Source organism: Zootoca vivipara, chromosome 2 (assembly GCF_963506605.1).
Source record: "Zootoca vivipara chromosome 2, rZooViv1.1, whole genome shotgun sequence".
Classification (NCBI taxonomy): Eukaryota; Metazoa; Chordata; class Lepidosauria; order Squamata; family Lacertidae; genus Zootoca; species Zootoca vivipara.
Window position 1 is genome coordinate 1,078,504 of NC_083277.1, and position 21,949 is coordinate 1,100,452.

General features: G+C 45.2%; 2 protein-coding genes across 2 annotated transcripts; one reads left to right on the top strand and one right to left on the bottom strand.

Annotated features, from left to right (window-relative positions):
* The first annotated feature begins 147 nt into the window (after positions 1-147).
* Positions 148-3,615, top strand: LOC118077481 (HLA class II histocompatibility antigen, DR alpha chain-like). The gene is made up of 5 exons (XM_060271145.1): positions 148-353; positions 1,297-1,554; positions 2,293-2,577; positions 2,909-3,050; positions 3,224-3,615. The coding sequence occupies exons 2-5, from the start codon at positions 1,401-1,403 to the stop codon at positions 3,225-3,227; spliced, it is 585 nt and encodes a 194-aa protein (XP_060127128.1). The 5' UTR covers positions 148-353; positions 1,297-1,400; the 3' UTR covers positions 3,228-3,615.
* Positions 3,616-3,729: 114 nt separating this feature from the next.
* On the bottom strand, positions 3,730-21,500 carry LOC132591780 (zinc finger protein 721-like). The gene is made up of 3 exons (XM_060272204.1): positions 15,553-21,500; positions 12,066-12,149; positions 3,730-7,692 (listed from the first exon to the last, which is right to left on the bottom strand). The coding sequence occupies exons 1-3, from the start codon at positions 17,425-17,427 to the stop codon at positions 5,077-5,079; spliced, it is 4,575 nt and encodes a 1,524-aa protein (XP_060128187.1). The 5' UTR covers positions 17,428-21,500; the 3' UTR covers positions 3,730-5,076.
* Between the last annotated feature and the right edge of the window lie 449 nt (positions 21,501-21,949).

A 21,949-nucleotide genomic window follows, 5' to 3' on the forward strand; every position in this document is an offset into this window, starting at 1 on the left:
CTTTTCCTGCTGCTGTTTTCGCTCCGGCTGAGGCTCCCGCCTGGGGATGGTTTGCCTGGAGACAGGCTGGTCATCGCCAGGGCGCTTTTTCATTGGCCGATCTGGCAGGGACTTTTCTGATCCGCCAAAGTCACCCCCTGGCCGCCCCCGCCCCACAGCCACTTGGAGGACGAGCATCCCCAGGAAGGGGCAAGGGGGACTCGGGCTGGAAGGAATCGCCCCTTTTGGTGGTCGCCCCTCGGAGCGAGCTGCAGAGATGGAGCCCAGAGGAGGAAGAGGAAGAGGAGGAAGAGCCCTTTGCTGCCTCTGGGCGACCCTCTTCCTCGCCCCGCCAAGGGCCTGAGCCCTGAAAGGTCAGGGGGCGCAGGAGGGAGGGGGAGATGCCTGGGGAGGGGTCCCCGGAGGGGGGTTAGGGGTCCCTACAAAGAAGCCGGGGGGTTGGGGGAGAAAGATTGCGCCCCTGGGCGTTGCTTGTGGGCAAAGCTGGGGGGGTCTCTTGGGCTACAGGGAGGAGAAGCCCCCTCCCCCTGACAGGTGCAGAATCTGCACCCGGGAATACGGAGGGGTTGGCGGGAGGAAGGAAATTGGACGCCCCCCCCAAAAGAAAAGAGTGCTGGGAGGCGGGGGAAGGGAGGCTCTGATCCCTGAACTAAGCCGGTGCAGGGTGTTGTTGTTTTTAAGGGGTGGGGGGCTCGGTGCAACACACCCCCACACACTGCCTTGCTTCAAAGTTCGGGATTTGTGCCTTTAGCTTTTCCTGTTGGAAGGAGGGAACCATAATTGTTCTTTCTCCTTTATAGGCTAGGCTGCCACAGAGACCTGCCTGGTTCAGAAGCCCCCAGTGGTCACCCCAAAAGGCATCAGCCCCCGCCCCCACATCCCTAATGCCCCCCCCGGAAGACAGAGCACAAAAGGGGCCAGAAAGTCTGGCGGAACCTCAGACTAAAATCCTTAAAAACTGAAAGGAAAACCTTGTATTCTTCGTTTAACGTTGGGGCAAGGAGCTCAATAACCCTGTGAGGAGTCAGGCATTGGTCTCTCAAAGGATTACTCCAATTTTCTATCTGCCAGAGTCTCCCTCCACACAAATGCACCCCAAGATCACCTTTTGGGGCTGTTATAGCTGTGAAATGAGAGGATTATAAAATTGACATGTGTGTGTGTTTGGGGTCAGATCAAGCCCTTCCTCCTTAGAGAGCCTTCCTGGTGGTGGCCCCATTCCTAGCAATGGGGCAGGTTCTCCCTCATCCTCCTGCAGGGTCCTAAAGCCTCCCCCTCTCTCTCCCACCCCTGCAGTGGAGGACACCCTGGTGGAGCTGGACTTCTTCCAGGAGAGCTTCCCTTCGGAGAAGAAGTCCGGGGAGTTCCTGCTGGAGTTTGACAACGAGGAGATCCTGCACATGGACTGGGAGAAGAAGCAGAATGTCTGGAGGCTGCCGGACTTCCAGCGCTTCACCAGCTTCGAGGTGCAGGGCGCCCTGGCCAACATCGCCGTCATGAAGAACAACATGGAGGTGCTCATGAAGCGAAGCAACCGCACCCGTGCCCTGAACGGTAGGACATGCCAGGGGGCAGGGAAGAGAACTGGGGGGGGGCAGGCAGGGGGTGGTCTCTTGGCTTCCGACACGGAAGACCCTTCAGGCCCCCCCTGGCTGACTGAGACAGGCTAAAAGGGAATAAAAACCTGATGGGAGGGGCAGCATTGCACTTTATACAAGCTCAGAGGCATTCCCAAACCTGAACACCCGGTGCAAAAATACCCACAGCAGTTAATGTAGGGCACATGGTGTGGGAGATTTTGCAGTCAAATCTCACAATGCATATTCTTGCTAGTTAGCATGTGAAGGGGTCAACTCCACAGAGCTGTACTGGTGATAGAGGGACTCAGACCATAGAAATGTAATTGGTAGAGAGGAATTTGGGTGATGTTATTCCCCGCCCCTCACCCGGGGAGGTAGGAGAAAGTAGTATTTCCGTCTCTCTCTTCCTTTGACCAATGATGGAAGCAGACAGGCCCCCACTTGCTACAATTTCAGGCACATGCCTGAAGTTGTTTTTTGATATGAAATCAAATATTTTGTCTGTTGTTTTAATGCTGTTGGTGCTGAGGATGAATGCTTGATTGTGAGCAAATATATGTTTTAAACTTCCTTTTCAGCCTGTAGCCTGTTTCTTTGATAATATGGGGACACCAAGGGAGAGATCAGCCTAACAGCTAATTGCTATGCTTTCCATTTATAGACTGCTGAAAATGGGTTTTAATCCCATTTCTTTCTCCATCTCCTTCCTCAGTTGCTCCTTTGGCCACTGTGTACCCAGAAAATGCCGTGGAACTGGGGGACCCCAACGTCCTCATCTGCTTTGTGGACAGGTTCTCCCCCCCAGTGCTGAACGTCACCTGGCTGAAGAACAACGAGGAGGTCTCGGAGGGCGTGGAGGAGACAGACTTCTACCCCAGCGTGGACAACACTTTCCGCAAGTTCTCCTACCTCCCCTTCGTCCCTGAGCAGGGAGACATCTACGTCTGCCAAGTGGAGCACTGGGGCATCCCAGAGGGAAAGATGGAGAAGACATGGGGTAAGCACCGGGCAGGATTGGGGCTTTTCTCTGGGACTTTAATTCAGTAACCCAGATTCTTGGCTTATAAGAAACACGTTTTGAATATCAGAGTAATTTATGCAAATGAAGTACATTGGCACTTTTTGCATATTTATTCTGCTCTTCCTAGATGTAGGAGACAGTAAGGTGCTCAGCCCCCTTCAGGGGTTCCTCACTAAACGACTAAACAACAGTGTATTAAAGGCTGTGGGGTGGGTGTGCCAGGACTCCTGGGTTCTTTCTTCTGCTGAACGCACGCAAAGAAACAGAGTCCCTCCTTACGGCTGTCCTCTCTCTCTCTCTATCCCAGTTTCCAAGGCGCCCTCTCCCATCCCGAAGACAATGGAGAACGTGCTGTGTGCCCTGGGCTTGGCCTTTGGCATCCTGGGCATAATTGCTGGCACCATCCTTTTCTTCAAGGCCATGAGGATGAATGGTCGCAGGGGCCACATGTGAGTCGAACCCGTTTCCCTTCATGGGCTCAGGGACAAATGCAAGGGAAGCCAAAATACATGGGGGAGGGTGGCATTTCCACAGCAAAGGGGTGTGGTGGGCCTCATCCTGCCCAGAAGGTGCTCAGCCTCCATACTCCCAGCTCACCAGCTCCCTTCTCCTTCATTTTCAGATAATGGAGGATTCCTTTCCTGACAGCCTCTTCTTTAAACCTTCTCAGCTCAGCTCCTTTGCCAAGAGTCTCTTCTGCTATAATTCAGCTGGAAGGAATTGCTGCAAGCTTTTTTGGATAATTTAACTTTTGAGAACAATTATGATAGCTCAAGATGGACTTATATTACTTTTCTCACTTTTATGTTTCCCTCTTAAGAAAGAAATTGCTCTCAGACTGTTTAAGTATACGGTTTGCTCACATGAAATGTCTTGCCATGGTTCAATAGTTACAGCTCCCTCTATACAGGTTATGTAATTCGCTGGTGCCTTTGCTTCTGGATGTCCAGTAATCGTGGATTTTATAGAATCATAGAATCCTAGAGTTGGGAGGGACCCCAAGGGTCATCTAGCCCAACCCCCTACATTGCAGGAATCTCAGCTAAATCACCTCTGACAGAGGGGCTTGTGGTTTGGCTGAAAATCCTCCCACAAACTCCAGGATTGAGTCAGGGTAGTTTTTTGGGGGGGGGGGGGCGTCCTGCTTTGCCTCGCCTTGCATCTGCATGGCTCAAGGAGACCCCCTGCCAGCAAAGTGTCAGGCATACTAATTCCTATCTCCACCCCACTTACCAAAAACCATTCACCTCCCTCTCCAGTTTTTGGAGAGAGCCTTACTCAGTTCCGTGCATTGCACTGCAGGAAGAGACCCCTCAGGTGTTTCCTTAACCCCAAAGACAATTCATTAAACTTGTTGGGGAAGTTTAGTTGTGAAGAGACCCCAAACACCTTTCTCATCCACATAAAGCACATAAAGCAGGGTTGTATCTGTCTGCGTGGAGGAAAAGATCCTTTATTCATCCGCAAAACTTTCCCAATGGCTTCTGTGTAGCCCATATTTCAAAAGCAATGAATAAATATTTCAGTTTGTTGATTTGTTTCCAGTCCTGTTTTCTCTGCCTAGAAGTTCTGGATATATTTATTATTTCAAAATGAAAAGGTGAACTGTTGAGGAAATGGATAGCATTTCAATCAGAGTGGCTATATGGACCCCTCATGTCTTTAGGGCCAAATTCTGGGAGATAAAAGAAGACCAGGGGAGGGAGCTGGAGCAGAGGGACCCTTATCAGTCTGATAACCCAACTCTTCAGATCCTCAGCTGCCCCCCCATGTGCCCCTTCTTCCCTGTGCCCCCCCTTCCCTCCTCATGCAAGATGTGCAGCTAGGAACAGAGCCTTTCCTGGTTATGCCACTAAACACCCCTTTTATTTCTCCTGCCACCAAATATATCTATACACAATATATCTATAAATCAAAAGAATAGATGAGGGTTTTCAAGATTACTTTGGGCATATAAGTAGATGATTATAGTCTTTCTGTGTCTTCATGGTTCCATTATTACAATTATAACAGTGGGAGTGATGCTGCTGTTCCTATAATATTAATCTAACTCTGCTTACAAAGCAACACCCTCAGTCACAGCTCCCCTTTGGGCAACTCTCCATTCCCAGATACAAACATTTCCAACTCCTTCTATCATCTATGCTTACTATTGTGAAATGTTACCTTCATTACTTTAAATACATGCCTAGACAATGTTACATACAAAAAACAGAAGCTCACATACGCTGCATGCCTTTAAGATGGATTTCCTGTTACTGATGTGAAGGAAAGTGTCAATTCGGAGAGAAAGAGGTTCTGCACCTTAAAAGCGTTCCATAATAACCAAAGCAGAATCCACAATCCTTCTATTTAAACCATTTCCCTTCTTTGAGTTAATTCATGGCTTGTAGAGTTTCCACTCTTACAGCTCTTACGCCTCAGAGTCTTTAGGTGGTTTGTAAGACTTCCACCACAACTGAACCTCTATCCACCCTAGGACTTACATGGTTTCTCCCCAGTATGAATTTGTTGATGTTTTGTAAGACGTCCACTCTGACTGAAGCTCTTTCCACACTCCATACATTCAAATGGTTTCTTCCCTGTGTGAGTTTGTTGATGAATTCTTAGTGCTCCACTCTGACTGAAGCTCTTTCCACACTCCATACATTTAAATGGTTTCTCTCCTGTGTGAGTCCGTTGATGGTGTCTAAGGTGTCCACTCTGACTGAAGCTCTTTCCACACTCCATACATTTAAATGGTTTCTCCCCTGTGTGACTCCGTTGATGAATTCTAAGTGTTCCACTTTCAGTGAAGCTCTTTCCACACTCCATGCATTTAAATGGTTTCTCTCCTGTGTGAGTCCGTTGATGAATTCTAAGGTGTCCAGTCTGACTGAAGCTCTTTCCACACTCTATGCATTTAAATGGTTTCTCTCCTGTGTGAGTCCGTTGATGAATTTTAAGGTCCCCACTCTGACTGAAGCTCTTTCCACACTCAATACATTTAAATGGTTTCTCTCCTGTGTGCGTCCGTTGATGAATTCTAAGATTTCCACTGTCAGTGAAGCTCTTTCCACACTCCATACATTCAAATGGTTTCTCCCCCGTGTGCGTCCGTTGATGAATTCTTAGTGTTCCACTCTTAGTGAAGCTCTTTCCACACTCAATACATTTAAATGGTTTCTCTCCTGTGTGAGTCCGTTGATGAATTCTTAGTGTTCCACTCCGACTGAAGCTCTTTCCACACTCCATACATTCAAATGGATTCTCCCCCGTGTGTGTCCGTTTATGAATTCTTAGTTTTTCACTCCGACTGAAGCTCTTTCCACACTCCATGCATTTAAATGGTTTCTCCCCCGTGTGCGTCCGTTCATGAATTCTTAGTGTTCCACTCCGACTGAAGCTCTTTCCACACTCCATGCATTTAAATGGTTTTTCCCCTGTGTGAGTCTGTTGATGAATTCTTAGTGTTCCACTCAGACTGAAGCTCTTTCCACACTCCATGCATTTAAATGGTTTTTCCCCTGTGTGAGTCTGTTGATGAATTCTTAGTGTTCCACTCCGACTGAAGCTCTTTCCACACTCCATGCATTTAAATGGTTTTTCCCCTGTGTGAGTCTGTTGATGAATTCTTAGTGCTCCACTCTGACTGAAGCTCTTTCCACACTCCATGCATTTAAATGGTTTCTCCCCCATGTGCGTCCGTTGATGAATTCTTAGTGTTTCACTGTGACTGAAGCTCTTTCCACACTGCATGGATTTAAATGGTTTCTCCCCTGTGTGCGTCCGTTGATGAATTCTTAGTGTTCCACTCTTAGTGAAGCTCTTTCCACACTCAATACATTTAAATGGTTTCTCTCCTGTGTGAGTCCGTTGATGAATTCTAAGATTTCCAATGTCAGTGAAGCTCTTTCCACACTCCAGACATTCAAATGGTTTCTCCCCCGTGTGTGTCCGTTTATGAATTCTTAGTTTTTCACTCTTAGTGAAGCTCTTTCCACACTCAATACATTTAAATGGTTTCTCCCCCGTGTGCGTCCGTTGATGAATTCTTAGTGTTCCACTCTCAGTGAAGCTCTTTCCACACTCAATACATTTAAATGGTTTCTCTCCCGTGTGAGTCCGTTGATGGTTTCTAAGGTGTCCACTCTGAGTGAATCTCTTTCCGCACTCCATACATTCAAATGGTTTCTCCCCCATGTGAGTCTGTTGATGAATTCTAAGGTGTCCACTCTGACTGAAGCTCTTTCCACACTCAATACATTTAAATGGTTTCTCTCCTGTGTGAGTCCGTTGATGAATTCTAAGATATCCACTGTCAGTGAAGCTCTTTCCACACTCCAGACATTCAAATGGTTTCTCTCCTGTGTGAATCCGTTGATGAATTCTAAGGTGTCCACTCTGACTGAAGCTCTTCCCGCACTCAATACAGTAAAATGGTTTCTCCCCTGTGTGCGTCCGTTGATGAATTCTTAGTGTTCCACTCTCAGTGAAGCTCTTTCCACACTCAATACATTTAAATGGTTTCTCCCCTGTGTGAGTCTGTTGATGAATTCTAAGGTGTCCAGTCTGACTGAAGCTCTTTCCACACTCCATACATTTAAATGGTTTCTCCACTATGTGAGTCTGTTGATGAATTCTAAGGTTTCCACTCTGACTGAAGCTCTTCCCGCACTCCATACATTTAAATGGTTTCTCCCCTGTGTGAGTCCGTTGATGAATTCTAAGTTTTCCACTCTGACTGAAGCTCTTTCCACACTCCATGCATTCAAATGGTTTTTCCCCTGTGTGAGTTTGATTATGTAAATTAAGGCTGTCACTTCTACTGAAGCTCTTTCCACACTCCATGCATTTAAATGGTTTCTCCCCTGTGTGAGTCCGTTGATGAATTCTAAGTTTTCCACTCTCACTGAAGCTCTTTCCACACTCCATGCATTTAAAGGGTTTCTCCCCTGTGTGAGTCCGTTGATGTTTTCTTAGTGTTCCACTGTCACTGAAGCTCTTCTCACACTCCATACTTTCAGACTGCTTCTCCTCTCTCTTTCCACTGACTGTCTTCTCCATTGTCTGGTTTGGGGGGTGAAGAGGGGAGGAAATCCTATTTGTTTTCTAGGAAGAGAAGAAAGGAATATTACACACATCAGTTAGCACCTGCTCTTATTTTAACATCTTGTATATTCTCTCTTGTCCTCCATGTTCCCAGTTTTTAGGAAATACAAATGAAATAATGTCAAATAATGGTAATGCAGTTCAGAAGCATTATCTTAGAATACGGTTGAACTGTGGGGTTTACTTTTTATCAAAAGTGGTTTCTCACTGGAAAGGGAGCTGCTCTATGTCTATGAACCTGCCCACTATTCATCAGGGTCCTAATTCATCATGAAGTTCTTCATCCTCTGCACAATAATCCCCCACCCCTTGGACCACATTTTGTCCCCTTCGGCCTCTAGATCTTTATTAATCATCTGCACACTCCCTTTGGCCTCTGGAGGTGCATATTGACCATTTTGGGAGACCCATATATAAGTCCAGTGACAAGGCTTGGTGCTTGTAGTTGGCTGAAGGAGTGCTCAGGTAGGAGAATGTTTTTGGGGTTGGAACTCTATCTCTCTCAGCCTTGCATCATTGCATGGAGAGAGCTGGAGATGCAGAAGGAAAGCAGCTGGAGCCTGACTGCTGGGAATCCCAGATTAAAACGCCCACCCCAATTACTATTGGTAATAATTATATGCCGCCGAGTCTCGCACCTGCCTCCTGCCACTGGCCTATCTTAGTGGAGAATCCCAGCCCAAGCCTCTCTCACTGTTCTTCCCCCTTTGCTCCTACTGGAAACTATTTATTAAATTTGTATATTTCTCTTCATCTGAAGATCACAATATGAAAATATGTGTGACGCTGAAAAGGTGACTATTAAAGGTGAAGAATACTGATTGTGGGAAAGAAAAGAAAGAAGATTACTCTGGAGAAAGGAAGGGAAACCAGTGATGTTTCCGCCTGAGTGTAAAGAAGAAGCCAGTCTTCAAACCAGTTTCATATTCCACAGCTGTTTTTCTCAGCCATGATTGTGTATTAGAACCTTTGCCACAGATTTCTTTTTTTCTCTTTCAGGTAAATCTTTATTTACTATCTTAAATTCATACTTCTTTAAACTTAATCACAATTGTAACAAACTATTAACTACAGCATTTCTTCTTCCCCTAAATTCATTTTAACACTATCTCACATAATAAATGTAAATTAACTTAGAAATAATAATAATAATAAACCATCTATATAAGAAAATAAAAAGGATTAAGACATTGCTGACTTCCCGACATTTCCCGATGTATTTTACCTTTACAACATTGAAAGTTATCCTATTCTTACTCAATTTTTAGTATATTCTTATAACATGTCATATCCAGTTCCTTTATTTAATCGCATAATATTTATATTTATACAAGTCAATCAAATGCCACCATAGAGATTGTATCATTCTTATATTTTTGCAGATATTTCTTATACATGTCCCACTTTTGTATGAATGATTGTTTTGTATTTCCCCTTAACCTGTCTGTTAATTGAGCCAGTTCAGCAAATTCTAAGAGTTTATCTTGCCATTCCCTTACTGTAGGTATCTTTTTTCCTTTCCAATTTGCCGCATACGGCATATAAGAACATTTCTCTTCTATTTTTTGGAATGTTCTTACCTAATATTCTGAGAAGGAACACTTCTTATCTTTTTACAAACGTTACCTTAAAGATCTTTTTCATTTCGTCAGAAATGAGGTTCCAAAATTCCTTAACTTTTCGGCAGGCCCACCACATGTGGTACATGTCTCCCTTTACTTCTCCACATTTCTGACATTTATCCGATTTTTAAAAAATCTGACATTTTAGCCACATATTTCATCCACACACACCTTTAGTGTGGGCAGCAGTGCAGGAAGTCAGGGCGGGGGGAGGGAGGGACAGCGCTGCAAGTGCTGTACCCACTGTACCTTCCTAAGCAAGCAACTTTGGGGGTGAACAATTTCCTTTTAAAAGCTCTTCCCTAGGGGCCGGCAGGGGTTTCTGCGCTGCTGAGTGTGGGCACCGTGGATTCATAGTGTTAGGGTCTCAAGAACCCTTCAGATCCAGTTCCACCAACTCCCAAGTAACTGAGCCCCTGAGCCCCTAGGGCAGGCTTGTCCAAAGTCCGTTTCAGGGGCCTGATACGGCCCCTGTGGCAGTTTATTTCCTGTGGTAAAAGTCTAAATAAAGTTCCACTTTTCAACTTCTACTCTAAAAAAAGGTCCACAACTTTGGTTGGCCCTTTGACAGGCCCTCACGGCCCTTCCCTTCATCAAATCTGGCCCTCTTTGGACACCACTGCCCTAGGGGAACCTTCTATGCTGAGGTGAGGCATCTCTGGCCCTCCAGATGTGCTTGGACACAAAGTACCATCATCCCAAGGAAAGATGGCATATGGCCAGGGATGAGGGGAGCCTTATCTGGTGGGACACACTTTCCCCTTCTTCCCCCTCTTCTGAAAACCCTGAATATCTGTATTTCATTTCCTCCTCCTTCTTCCCTGATCTCCAAGATCTTCCTGATACAGTCCAACTGCACACATTCCCAAATAATCCTGCACCACTGACTTCCTGAGGCTGCTGCATTGTGTCTAGGACACTGGCAATGGGACAGCACCTTCCCCTGGATGAGAGGATAGAGTAGGCATTGGCAACCTCCGGCCCACGGAGGCCGTTTATCTGGCCCACGAGCCACATTGAAATTGCAATAATAGTAATAATAATAATAATAATAATAATAATGCTGCAGGCTTTTAAGGGGCAAACACCGGAACCCACCCATTTCCATAGCAGTCTTCCCAATCTCTTAAATCCCACAGACGTGAGATCTGATATAGTGGGAATATCTAGCCGGCATTTGAGTGATAGTGGAGAAAGAATGAGTTGGACAATAATATGAAGGATACATACTGTTGTAAGAATGTAGTAGATAAATAGTTAGTGGAATATAGAACAACGGGAATACATTCATGCTTAAAATATAATTTATGCATTATGGATTAACAGGAAGTCAAAATTGTGGTTATATATGATTATGAAATAAGGGGGAATTTTCTTTTCTTTTTTAAAATGTTTGCTCACTTAGGTTGGGGTTATATGTATTTTCTTTTTTGTTCTCATGCTGAACTATAAAAGATAACAACTTAGGTGGAGTGGTATAATAATAATTATTATTCTATTAAAAGGTATAGTCTTATAGGATATGTGATAGAGAACAACATAGTGAAAAGCAATACAGTGGTACCTCGGTTTAAGTACACAATTGGTTCCAGAAGTCTGTACTTAAGCTGAAGCGAACTTTAGAATCCTAGAGTTGGAAGAGACCACAAGGGTCATCCAGTCCAACCCCTTGCCAAGCAGGAAACACCATCAAAGCATTCCTGACACATGGCTGTCAAATCTCCGCTTAAAGACCTCCAAAGGAGGAGACTCCACCACAATGTTATAACAAATGATTAACTGTTTAATGTATTTTGTTTTATTGTGATTATTAGTTTGTTTTGTGATACAAAAAAAATTATCTTAAAAAAAAGATATACTGTACTATAGTGGGAATATTGGAATGGAATATGGGAATATTGGTGGAATGGAGAGAAGGAGTTGGGCACAGGTATCTCTGGATAGGAACCCTTTAGATGCTTCTCCCCAGAAACAAAGGCATGTGGGAGAGACTGTAGTTGCCAAGACAAAAGTCTCAAAGGGCGGAAAGAATAAAGGGGGCTTCCTCCCTTTCCTCTTTCCCCCCATGGTTGGACTCCCTATAACAGCCCCCAGCGCCCCATGCAGGATCTGACCTGGGACTTCTGGCAGGGCAAGGACTGAGCTTGAAGGGAGGAGAGGGTGGGTGGATCAGGCCTCCTGTTCAGGGATCTCTCCCTGGTCTACTCAAAGGAGATTCCTGGTCAGGAGGGAGAAGTCAAGGCAGGCAGCCCCCAAGTCTCTCTCTCTTTCTCCAAGATGGCTTCCATTCCTCCCCCCGGGATCCTTCCCTTCCTCTCTCTGCCCCCCAACTTCCTCTGCCCTCCACCCCCCCAGTCTCCCCTTTGCCCAGAGACCCCCCCCCTGGCCAGCTCTCTCTTCTTTCCAAATCTCTCCCAAGCGCCCCCACCTCTCCATCCGGAGGGGCCTCGCCAGGTGAGCAAGGAGGGGGAAGAGGAGGGAGACGGGGGGGTGCTGCCAAGTCCTCCCCCCCCCGCTCGCTATTCTCTTCCCATTTCCTTTCCTGTAATATAAAGGGCGGTGGGATCTCCTGACCCACAGAAGGAAGGGGGAGGGGGGAACTCCCCTCTTTCCTTTCACCCCCCCCCCCGCCGCAAATCCTGCCCTCCCTTCCCAGCTGCCCTGTTTGGAGATTCAGGGGGAGGAAAAGCACATCCTTCTCCCCCCCCCCACAACCCCAAATCTCCCCCGCCCCCTCCCAATCTTTTGCACCTCTTTTTCCTCCTCCTCTGCCGACCTGCTCCTCTTCCGGGAATGTGAATGGAGGCCCCTCCGCCTCCAAACCTCCCTGCCTCTCTAGGAAGCGGAGCTCACTGACCCTTGGGGAGGAATAAATGACGCCTCCCTCCCAGAAGGCACAAATTCTCCTCCTTCCAAAACAAGCTCTGTTATTCTTTTCCTGAAAAGGTCCCAGGTTCGATCCCGGGAGACGGCAGGGAAAGAGACCTCCCCCCCCCCACTTCCGAAAAAGTCCTCCCCCTTCATCTATTTTAATCCATTGCCAGGAGAGGGGGGGGGATCCGGTCATTTTCACACCCATTTCCCCACGTGGGGGAGGCAGGGCTGTGACGTAGAGTTTCCCCGTTACAACAGCCCTGCAGAGTAGACCGGAGTTGGGATGCGCCTTTGGGGCTTGGAACAGTGACTTACGACAACCCTAAATGGTGTTATCCCTTGTCTCTCTCTCTCTCTCTCAATATATATATATATATACACTAGCTGAGTTTAATGGACCCTTTTCTGTTAAATAGACCTTCATAGTCTCCCTTTAGTGTCCCCTCACCTGCCCCGTCCCAACCCTGACTCCCCTACTGTAAGTTTCAAAAATAAGACTCCCCCACCGATGTGTGTTTCTGAAAATGTCCCCACCCCCACTGTTTTGGCTGACTCAGGGTCCTACCTCCCCCCCCCCCCATGGCTAGCCTGGAGAAGAGGTTAAGGGGTGATATGATAGACATGTGTCTAATATATCAAAGGATGTCATATGGAGGAGGGAGAAAGGTTGTTTTCTGCTGCTCCAGAGAAGCGGACACGGAGCAATGGATTCAAAGTTCAAGAAAGAAGATTCCACCTAAACATTAGGAAGAACTTCCTGACAGTAAGAGCTGTTCGGCAGTGGAATTTGCTGCCAAGGAGTGTGGTGGAGTCACCTTCTTTGGAGGTCTTTAAGCAGAGGCCTGACAGGCATATGTCAGGAATGCTTTGATGGTGTTTCCTGCTTTGCAGGGGGTTGGACTGGATGGCCCTTTGTGGTCTCTTCCAACTCTATGATTCTATGATTCTATGACAGGACGGGGGGAGGGGGCACATGAACAAGGTCTCACTTGCACCTGACAGGGAGCCCGGCCGGTCCTGTGCCTTCGCTCCAATATTATGCTACCCCAGCAACACACCAGACCCCCTCCTGAAGAAAGATTGGTTTTCCCTCCTCAAACCCCGATAAGCGATCCCATGGGTTTGCAGTTGTGAATGAAGCTCGTCTTTGAAGAAAGCTCCATTCTAGCCAACCAGGAGAATGCATTGGTTCTGCAGAGCCAGCTCAAGGATTTTGGCAGGAGGAGAAGGGACTGGCTGCAGATCAAAACCTCGTTACCTAGTAAACCAATTAGAATGGGAAACATTGTATCCTAGAAGAGAAGCCGTTTGTATTCAGAAAACCTATCATGCTTTGAAATTCATTCCTTCTAGCAATCTCCCTCATTCCAACGTCATTTTGTAACATATAACTGAGTTATACCATAATATAAATATCAGTGGAAAGATAATTTAATGAAGAATAGAATGCAATAACGTTTATGAAGGATTATTTATTACAACAGTCGTCATAAAGAAGAAACGTGAAACAAACAGAAAAAATTAGATATACAGGTAGAATTGCCACATTGGTACTTTGTGATAACTAAGTGGGTTTTGCGTTGAAGTTTGGGGACTCGGTCTCTAAAAGGTTCGCCATCACTGCCCTCGGATCATGTCCAGTTGCAAAGGGGGAGGGAGGCTTTCCACCCTCAGGGCCCAGAGGGGGCTCCTGCCTTGGGGCAGCTGGTGGAGTTGGAGGAAGTTGACCCTTAGCACTCTCGCTTTGGGTCCTGCCTGGACCTCCTTCCACATTAGACTCATCCTTACATTGCTTTGAGATGCTCTGGTACGGCCCCTTCTTCCCTCTTCCCTCCTCATGCAAGACATGCAGCTTGGAACAGAGCCTTTCCTGCTTATGCCACTAAATACAGTGGTGCCTCTACTTATGAATTTAATGCGTTGCAAACGCACATTCATAAGTCGAAAAAATTGTAAGTCGAATCCCATAGGAATGCATTGGGAGAAAAAAATCGTAAGTCAAAGCAACCCTACCTAAAAAATTCGTAAGTAGAAAAAATCCTATCTAAACCGCATCCAAGATGGCGGACAGAGCTCCATTCGTAAGTAGAAACATTCGTAAGTAGAGTTACTCGTAAGTAGAGGTACCACCGTACCCCTTTTATTTCTCCTGCCACCGAATACACAATTTATATATATATAAATGGTGAAGGTGCATGTGTATTATTCCCCACTTTTCTCCCACAAACACTTACCCGATCGTCCTGAAATTTAGCCACAACCTCAAACTCACATGTGAGCAGGTCATCATGCACTTACACTGACCAGCTGACACACCTAAGACAGGTATAAACCTGGATTTGTGGTCCAAAAAATTGCGCCCTACAGTGGACACTAAATGAATAACAGACAAAGATACTCCCACAATTCCTTACTCCCTGGAGACCATGCCTCCAACAGAGAGCAAAGCGCTCGGAGACCAAGCCACTCCTCCATTATTGCAATTAAAAGTGGGAGTTATGCTGCTATTCCTATAATATTAATCTGACTCTGCTTCCAAAGCAACACCCCCAGTCTCAGCTCCACCTTGTGCAGCTCTCCATTCCCAAATACAACCATTTCCACCTCCCTCCACCAAACACCAAAACCAGCTCACTCTCAGTCCGTCCTCATTCAGAAGCAACACTCCAGACTCACACACTCCCCCTCCCTATCGAACAGTACATTCAATATTATATTATGCATACTATTGTGAAATGTTACGTTCATTACTTTAAATACATGTCTAGACAATGTTACATACAAACAACAGAAGTTCACATACGCTGCATGCCTTTAAGATGGATTTCCTGTTATTGATGTGAGAGAAAATGTCAAGTAGGAGAGAAACAGGTTCGGCACTCTGAAAAGCGTTCCATAATAACCAAAGCAGAATCCACATTCCTTCTATTAAACCATTTCCCTTCTTTGAGTTAATTCATGGCTTGTAGAGTTTCCACTCTTACAGCTCTTACCCCTCAGAGTCTTTAGGTGGTTTGTAAGACTTCCACTTGAGAGTCCCATGGACTACAAGAAGATCAAACCTATCAATTCTGAAGGAAATCAGCCCTGAGTGCTCACTGGAAGGACAGATCGTGAAGCTGAGGCTCCAATACTTTGGCCACCTCATGAGAAGAGAATAATCCTTGGAAAAGACCCTGATGTTGGGAAAGATGGAGGGCACTAGGAGAAGGGGACGACAGAGGACGAGATGGTTGGACAGTGTTCTCGAAGCTACGAACATGAGTTTGACCAAACTGCGGGAGGCAGTGGAAGACAGGAGTGCCTGGCGTGCTATGGTCCATGGGGTCACGAAGAGTCGGACACGACTAAACGACTAAACAACAACATTTCCACTTAAACTAAGCCTTTGTCCACTTCCCTGGCACTTATATGGTTTCTTCTCTGTATGGGTTTGTTGATGTTTTCTAAGGTGTCTACTCTCAATAAAGCTCTTTCCACACTCCATGCATTTAAATGGTTTCTCCCCCATGTGAGTCCATTGATGATTTCTAAGGCTTCCACTCCAACTGAAGCACTTTCCACACTCCATGCATTGAAATGGTTTCTCCCCCGTGTGAGTCCGTTGATGGTTTCTAAGTTCTCCACTCTGACTGAAGCTCTTTCCACATTCCATGCATTTAAATGGTTTCTCCCCGGTGTGAATCTGTTGATGTTTTCTAAGTTGTCCACTCTCAGTGAAGCTCTTTCCACACTCTATGCATTTAAATGGTTTCTCCCCCGTGTGAGTCCGTTGATGTCTTATTAGTGATCCACTACGAGTGAAGCTCATCCCACACTCCAAACATTCAAATGGTTTCTCCCCCGTGTGAGTCCGTTGATGAATTCTAAGATATCCACTCTGACTGAAGCTCTTCCCACACTCCATACATTCGATTCGTTTCTCCCCAGTGTGTTCCTGTTGATGTCTTCTTAGTGTTCCACTACGAGTGAAGCTCTTTCCACACTCAATACAGTAAAATGGTTTCTCCCCCATGTGAATCCGTTGATGAATTCTATGACTTTTGCTGCTACTGAAGCACTTTCCACACTCAATGCATTTAAATGGTTTCTCCCCCTTGTGACTCCGTTGATGTTTTCTAAGGTGTCCACTCTCAGTGAAGCTCTTTCCACATTCTATGCATTTAAATGGTTTCTCCCCCGTGTGAGTCCGTTTATGTCTTCTTAGTGATCCACTACGAGTGAAGCTCATCCCACACTCCATACATTCAAATGGTTTCTCCCCCGTGTGAGTCCGTTGATGAATTCTAAGATATCCACTCTGACTGAAGCTCTTCCCACACTCCATACATTCGAATCGTTTCTCCCCAGTGTGTTCCCATTGATGTCTTCTAAGGTGTCCAATAGTAGTGAAGCTCTTTCCACACTCAATACATTCAAATGGTTTCTTTCCACACTCAATACAATCAAATGCTTTCTCCCCCGTGTGAATCCGTTGATGACTTCTAAGGCTTCCACTCCTACTGAAGCACTTTCCACACTCTATGCATTTAAATGGTTTCTCCCCTGTGTGCGTCCTTTGATGGTTGCTAAGTTCTCCAGTCTGAGTGAAGCTCTTTCCACATTCCATGCATTTAAATGGTTTTTCTCCTGTGTGAGTCCGTTGATGAATTCTAAGTTTTCCACTCTCACTGAAGCTCTTTCCACACTCTATGCATTCAAACGGTTTCTCCCCCGTGTGAGTCCGTTGATGTCTTCTTAGTGATCCACTACGAGTGAAGCTCATCCCACACTCCATACATTTAAATGGTTTCTCAGCTGTGTGAGTCCGTTGATGAATTCTAAGGTCTCCACTCTGACTGAAGCCCTTCCCACACTCCATACATCCAAATGGTTTTTCCCCTGTGTGAGTTTGATGATGGATACTAAGTGCTGTACCATCAATAAAGCTCTTTCCACATTCCATGCATTTAAATGGTTTCTCCCCTGTGTGAGTCCGTTGATGTTTTCTTAGTGTTCCAATATAAGTGAAGCTCTTTCCACAATCCATACATTTATATGGTTTCTCACCTGTGTGAGTTCGATGATGTAAATTCAGCTTTCCAGTCTGACTGAAGCTCTTTCCACACTCCATACATTGAAATGGTTTCTCAACCAAAGCTTTTTCCACACTCCATGCATTTAAATGGTTTCTCCCCTGTGTGAGTCTGTTGAGTTTTCTAAGTGTTCCGCTGTCAGTGAAGATCTTTCCACACTCCATACTTCTCCTTTCTCTTTCCACACTCCATGAATATAAATGGTTTTTTCGTTATTCCAATTGAACATAGCCCACCAGAATTTTGACTGCCTTCTCCATTGTCGTCTTTCGATGGGGGTGTGTGAGAGAAAATCCTATTTGTTTTCTAGGAAAAGAACAAAGGATTATTACACACATATATTAGCACCTGCCCTTATTTTAACATCTCATACATTCTCTCCTGTCCTCCATATGTTGCCAGTTTTTAGGAAATGCAAATGAAATAATGTCAAATAATGGTAACGCATCATCAACCTTTCACAACCCTTACCGGTAATCATCGTTAATGAAGCAGCATTATCTTAGAATACGGTTGAACTGTGGGATTTACTTTTTAAATAAAGAGGTTTCTCCATGACCCTGCCCACTATTGATCAGGTTCCTAAGCTCACCATGACGTTCTTCATCTTCTGAATATTCCTCCACCCCTTGAGCCAAATTTCATCCTCTTTGACCTCCAGATGTTTATTAATCACCTGCACAGTCCCTTTGGCCTCAGGAGGTGCATATTGACCATTTTGGGAGACACATATATAAGTCTAGTGACAAAGCTTGGTGCTTGTGATCAGCTGAAGGAGTGCTCAGGTACGAGAATTTTGTTGGGTTGGACCTTCATTTGTCAGCCTTGCATTGCATGGAGAGAGCTGGAGATGCAGAAGGAAAGCAGCTTACCGTAATTCGTTCCGGAGGTCTGTTCTTAACCTGAGGTACCACTTTAGCTAATGTGGCCTCCCGCTGCCGACACCGCATGATTTCTGTTCTCATCCTGAGGTAAAGTTCTTAACCTGAGGTACTATATCCGTGTTAGCGGAGTCTGTAACCCAAAGTGTTTGTAACCCGAGGTGTTTGTAACCCCAGGTACCACTGCATTGAAAATCCTAAGACTACTGGTTCAAGTGAAGAGGATTTAGCCAAGATTAGAGTATGGAAGCTGGGGATGGTAAGGTAAATAAGGAATTCAATAATCATGTTATAAAGAGATCGCTTGGGGAAAGCATAAAGAACTATTAGAACCAAAGACCCCCAGGTGGCTGTCACAGTCAAAATTATGACAATTAAAAAAAAGGAATTCAGAAGCTGAAGAATAGTAAAGCCAGAACCATCATTTTAGATGGGCTCCATGATGAGCAGTTCTCCATGATTGACTGCAGGAGATGATGCGTCTTAAATCTTAAAAGATTTAGAGCAAATTTATGGAGACACTAATTATGCTTCTAAACAGATTGCAAACAGATTGCAAAGGCCAGAGACACACCCAGAAAAATTGTGGGCTTTAATTGTAACAAAGAAGGCCACACTGCAAGGAACTGTAAGGCTCCAAATGCAAAGAAACCCCTTATAAACAAGGTAAGGAAAAGAAGGGGAGATCTGAACCCACTTTGCTACTATAAGAAAAGAATTTGACTTGTGAAAATAAATGTAATAAGTAGATTTTAAATTCAGGAGCTGCCAGCCATTTCTCGTATAAAAGGAAATATTGTAATGACATTAACGATATTGCAGAATCTCACATTGAAATCGCAGGTGGCAATGGTGTTGAAGCTAAAGATGCATGTTCTGCGAATTTAAAATTTAATGTGAACAATGAAGCTCTGGATACTACTGTGGAGACAGTTTTGTATGTTCCACAACTCAGTTGTAACATGCTTAGTGTGTCCAGTTTGCACAGCAAAGGTTGTTCCAGATAACATTTGGGAATGGAAAATGTGATTTGACTCAGAATGGTGAGGTGCATGTTCAAGCCAATCTAATGAATGGCATATATGAGGTTGGTCTTTCAGAGAATCAGTCTGCTAAGGTGTCACGCTCAAACCAGAAAGATGGGGCGGACCTGGAGCTGTTGCATAGAAGGCTGGGACACAGGGACACCAACGCCATTCAGGATCTACAGAAAAGAGCACTTGCAAGGGGACCGCAGGTGACAAAGAGCAACACAGCACCAACAAAGTGCCTAAGCTGCGTTACTCAGAAAGCTGTCAAACCTTCATTTCCTCCTTGCACAGAGCAGAGAAGCAGCAAAGTGCTTGACATAGTCTGCAGTGACTTGACAGAGTCTACAGTGGACCTATGAATGTTCCCTCACTAGGGAAGAAGAGGTACATACTAATATTTCTTGGTGATTTATTGAAGTATCGTGTTGCATATTTCATCAAGGAAAAGAGTAAGACAGTGGACATGTTCAAGAAATACCTTGCAATGGTGAAGAACAAGTTCCATAGAGCTCCAGCTAGGCTGATGACAGACAATGGGGGTGAGCACTGCTCACGGCAGTGTATCTCTGCCGAAATATTCAAAGTGGGCGGAATTGAACTTGCACAACTTCACAAGCTCATCAAAAAATCTGGGAAAGAGAATAAATCCCAGCAGACTTTAGAGATGCCAAAATTATCAATCTCTTTTAAAAAAAGGTGACAGAACTGATTGTGGAAACTATTGAGGCGTCTCTCTATAAGCAGCAGCCGGCAAAATTATTGCAAGGATCTTAGCAAACCGCCGGGTAACCTTCCTGAATCCCAAAACGGTTTTCGGCCTTCTAGGGGGACAGTGGACACGGTTTTCACTGCTCGACAGCTTCAAGAAAAAGGCAGAGAGCAAAACCAACGCCTGTGTATGGGGCGTTTATTGACCTGACTAAGGCTTTCGACACTATAAATCGAAATGCCCTGTGGGTTGTCCTTCTGAAAATGGGCTGCCCAGATAAATTTGTAAACATCAATTGGCTCCTCCGTGATAATATAATAGCAACAATGGCAGATAACAATGGCTCTCAAAGTGAACCATTCACAGTGGGATCAGGTGTTAAACAGGGTTGTGTTATTGCCCCAACTCTATTCATTATTTTCATTGCCATGGTCCTATACTTTGTCGACGGGAAACTCCCCACCAAAGTAGAAATCATATATCAAACAGATGGAAAGCTCTTCAATCTGAGCAGGCTGAAAGCAAAAAGTAAGGTTACCATAACTTCCGTCCTAGAGCTTCAGTATGCTGATGGCAACATCTTCTGTGCGCACGCTCAGAGGATGACCTCCAAACCATCCTAAATATCTTTGCAGAACCTTATGAAAAGCTTGGCCTATCACTCAACATCCAAAAAATCAAAGTGCTGCACCAACAAGTACAAAACAACTTCTCTGCAGTACCACAAATCCAACTCAGTGGTGTAACGTTGGAAAACATTGATCACTTCTCCTACATAGGCAGTTACCTTTCCACAAGGGCCAACATTGATGCTGACAAGCTGGAACATGTCCAGAGGAAGGCAACCAAAATGGTCAAAGGCCTGGAAACGATGCCTTATGAGGAACGGCTTAAGGAGCTGGGTATGTTTAGCCTGGAGAAGAGAAGGTTAAGGGGTGATATGATAGCCATGTTCAAATATATAAAAGGATGTCCTATACCGTACCTATGGGACTGCCTCTCCTGATATGTCCCGCGGAGGACCTTAAGGCCCACAAACAACAATATTTTTTAGATCCTGAGCCATAAGGTGGCTAGATTGGCCTCTACTAGGGCCAGGGCCTTTTCAGTATTGGCCCCAACTTGGTGGAATGCTTTTTCACAGGAGACCAGGGCCCTGCGGGATTTGTCATCTTTCCGCAGGGCCTGCAAGACAGAGCTGTTCTGCCTGGCCTTTGGGTCGGACTTAGTCTGACCTCTGTGCTTTCCTCCCTCATGGCTGGATTTATGGACTACTTAAAATGAGGCTGCATTTTAAATTTTAATATTGTATTTTAATCTGTATTTTAATTAATTGCTTTTTAAGTTTTATTGTGATTTTATTGGTGTTAGCCGCCCTGAACCCAGTTTTGACTGGGGAGGGCGGGGTATAAATAAAATTTATTATTATTATTATTATTATTATTATTATTATTATTATTATATAGAAGAGGGTGGAAGGTTGTTTTCTGCTGCTCCAGAGAAGCGGACACGGAGCAATGGATTCAAGCTACAAGAAAGAAGATTCCACCAAAACATTAGAAAGAACTTCCGGACAGTAAGAGCTGTTCGGCAGTGAAATTTGCTGCCAAGGAGTGTGGTGAAGTCTCCTTCTTTGGAGGTTTTTAAGCGGAGGCTTGACAGCCATCTGTCAAGAATGCTCTGATGGTGTTTCCAGCTTAGAATCATAGAATCATAGAGTTGGAAGAGACCACAAGGGTCATCCAGTCCAACCCCCTGCCAAGCAGGAAACACCATCAAAGCATTCTTGACATATGCCAGTCACGCCTCTGCTTAAAGACCTCCAAAGAAGGAGACTCCACCACACTCCTTGGTAGCAAATTCCACTGCCGAACACTGCTTGGCAGGGGGTTGGACTGGATGGCCCTTGTGGTCCCTTCCAACTCTATTCTATGAAATCCAGCATCGCCTGAGCTCTGCGAGCGCGGCTTTCTCCCGATTGAAGTGCAGAGTGCTTGAGGACCAGGACATTTGCAAGGAAACCAAAGTGCTTGTTTACAAAGCTATTGTACTACCAACTTACTAC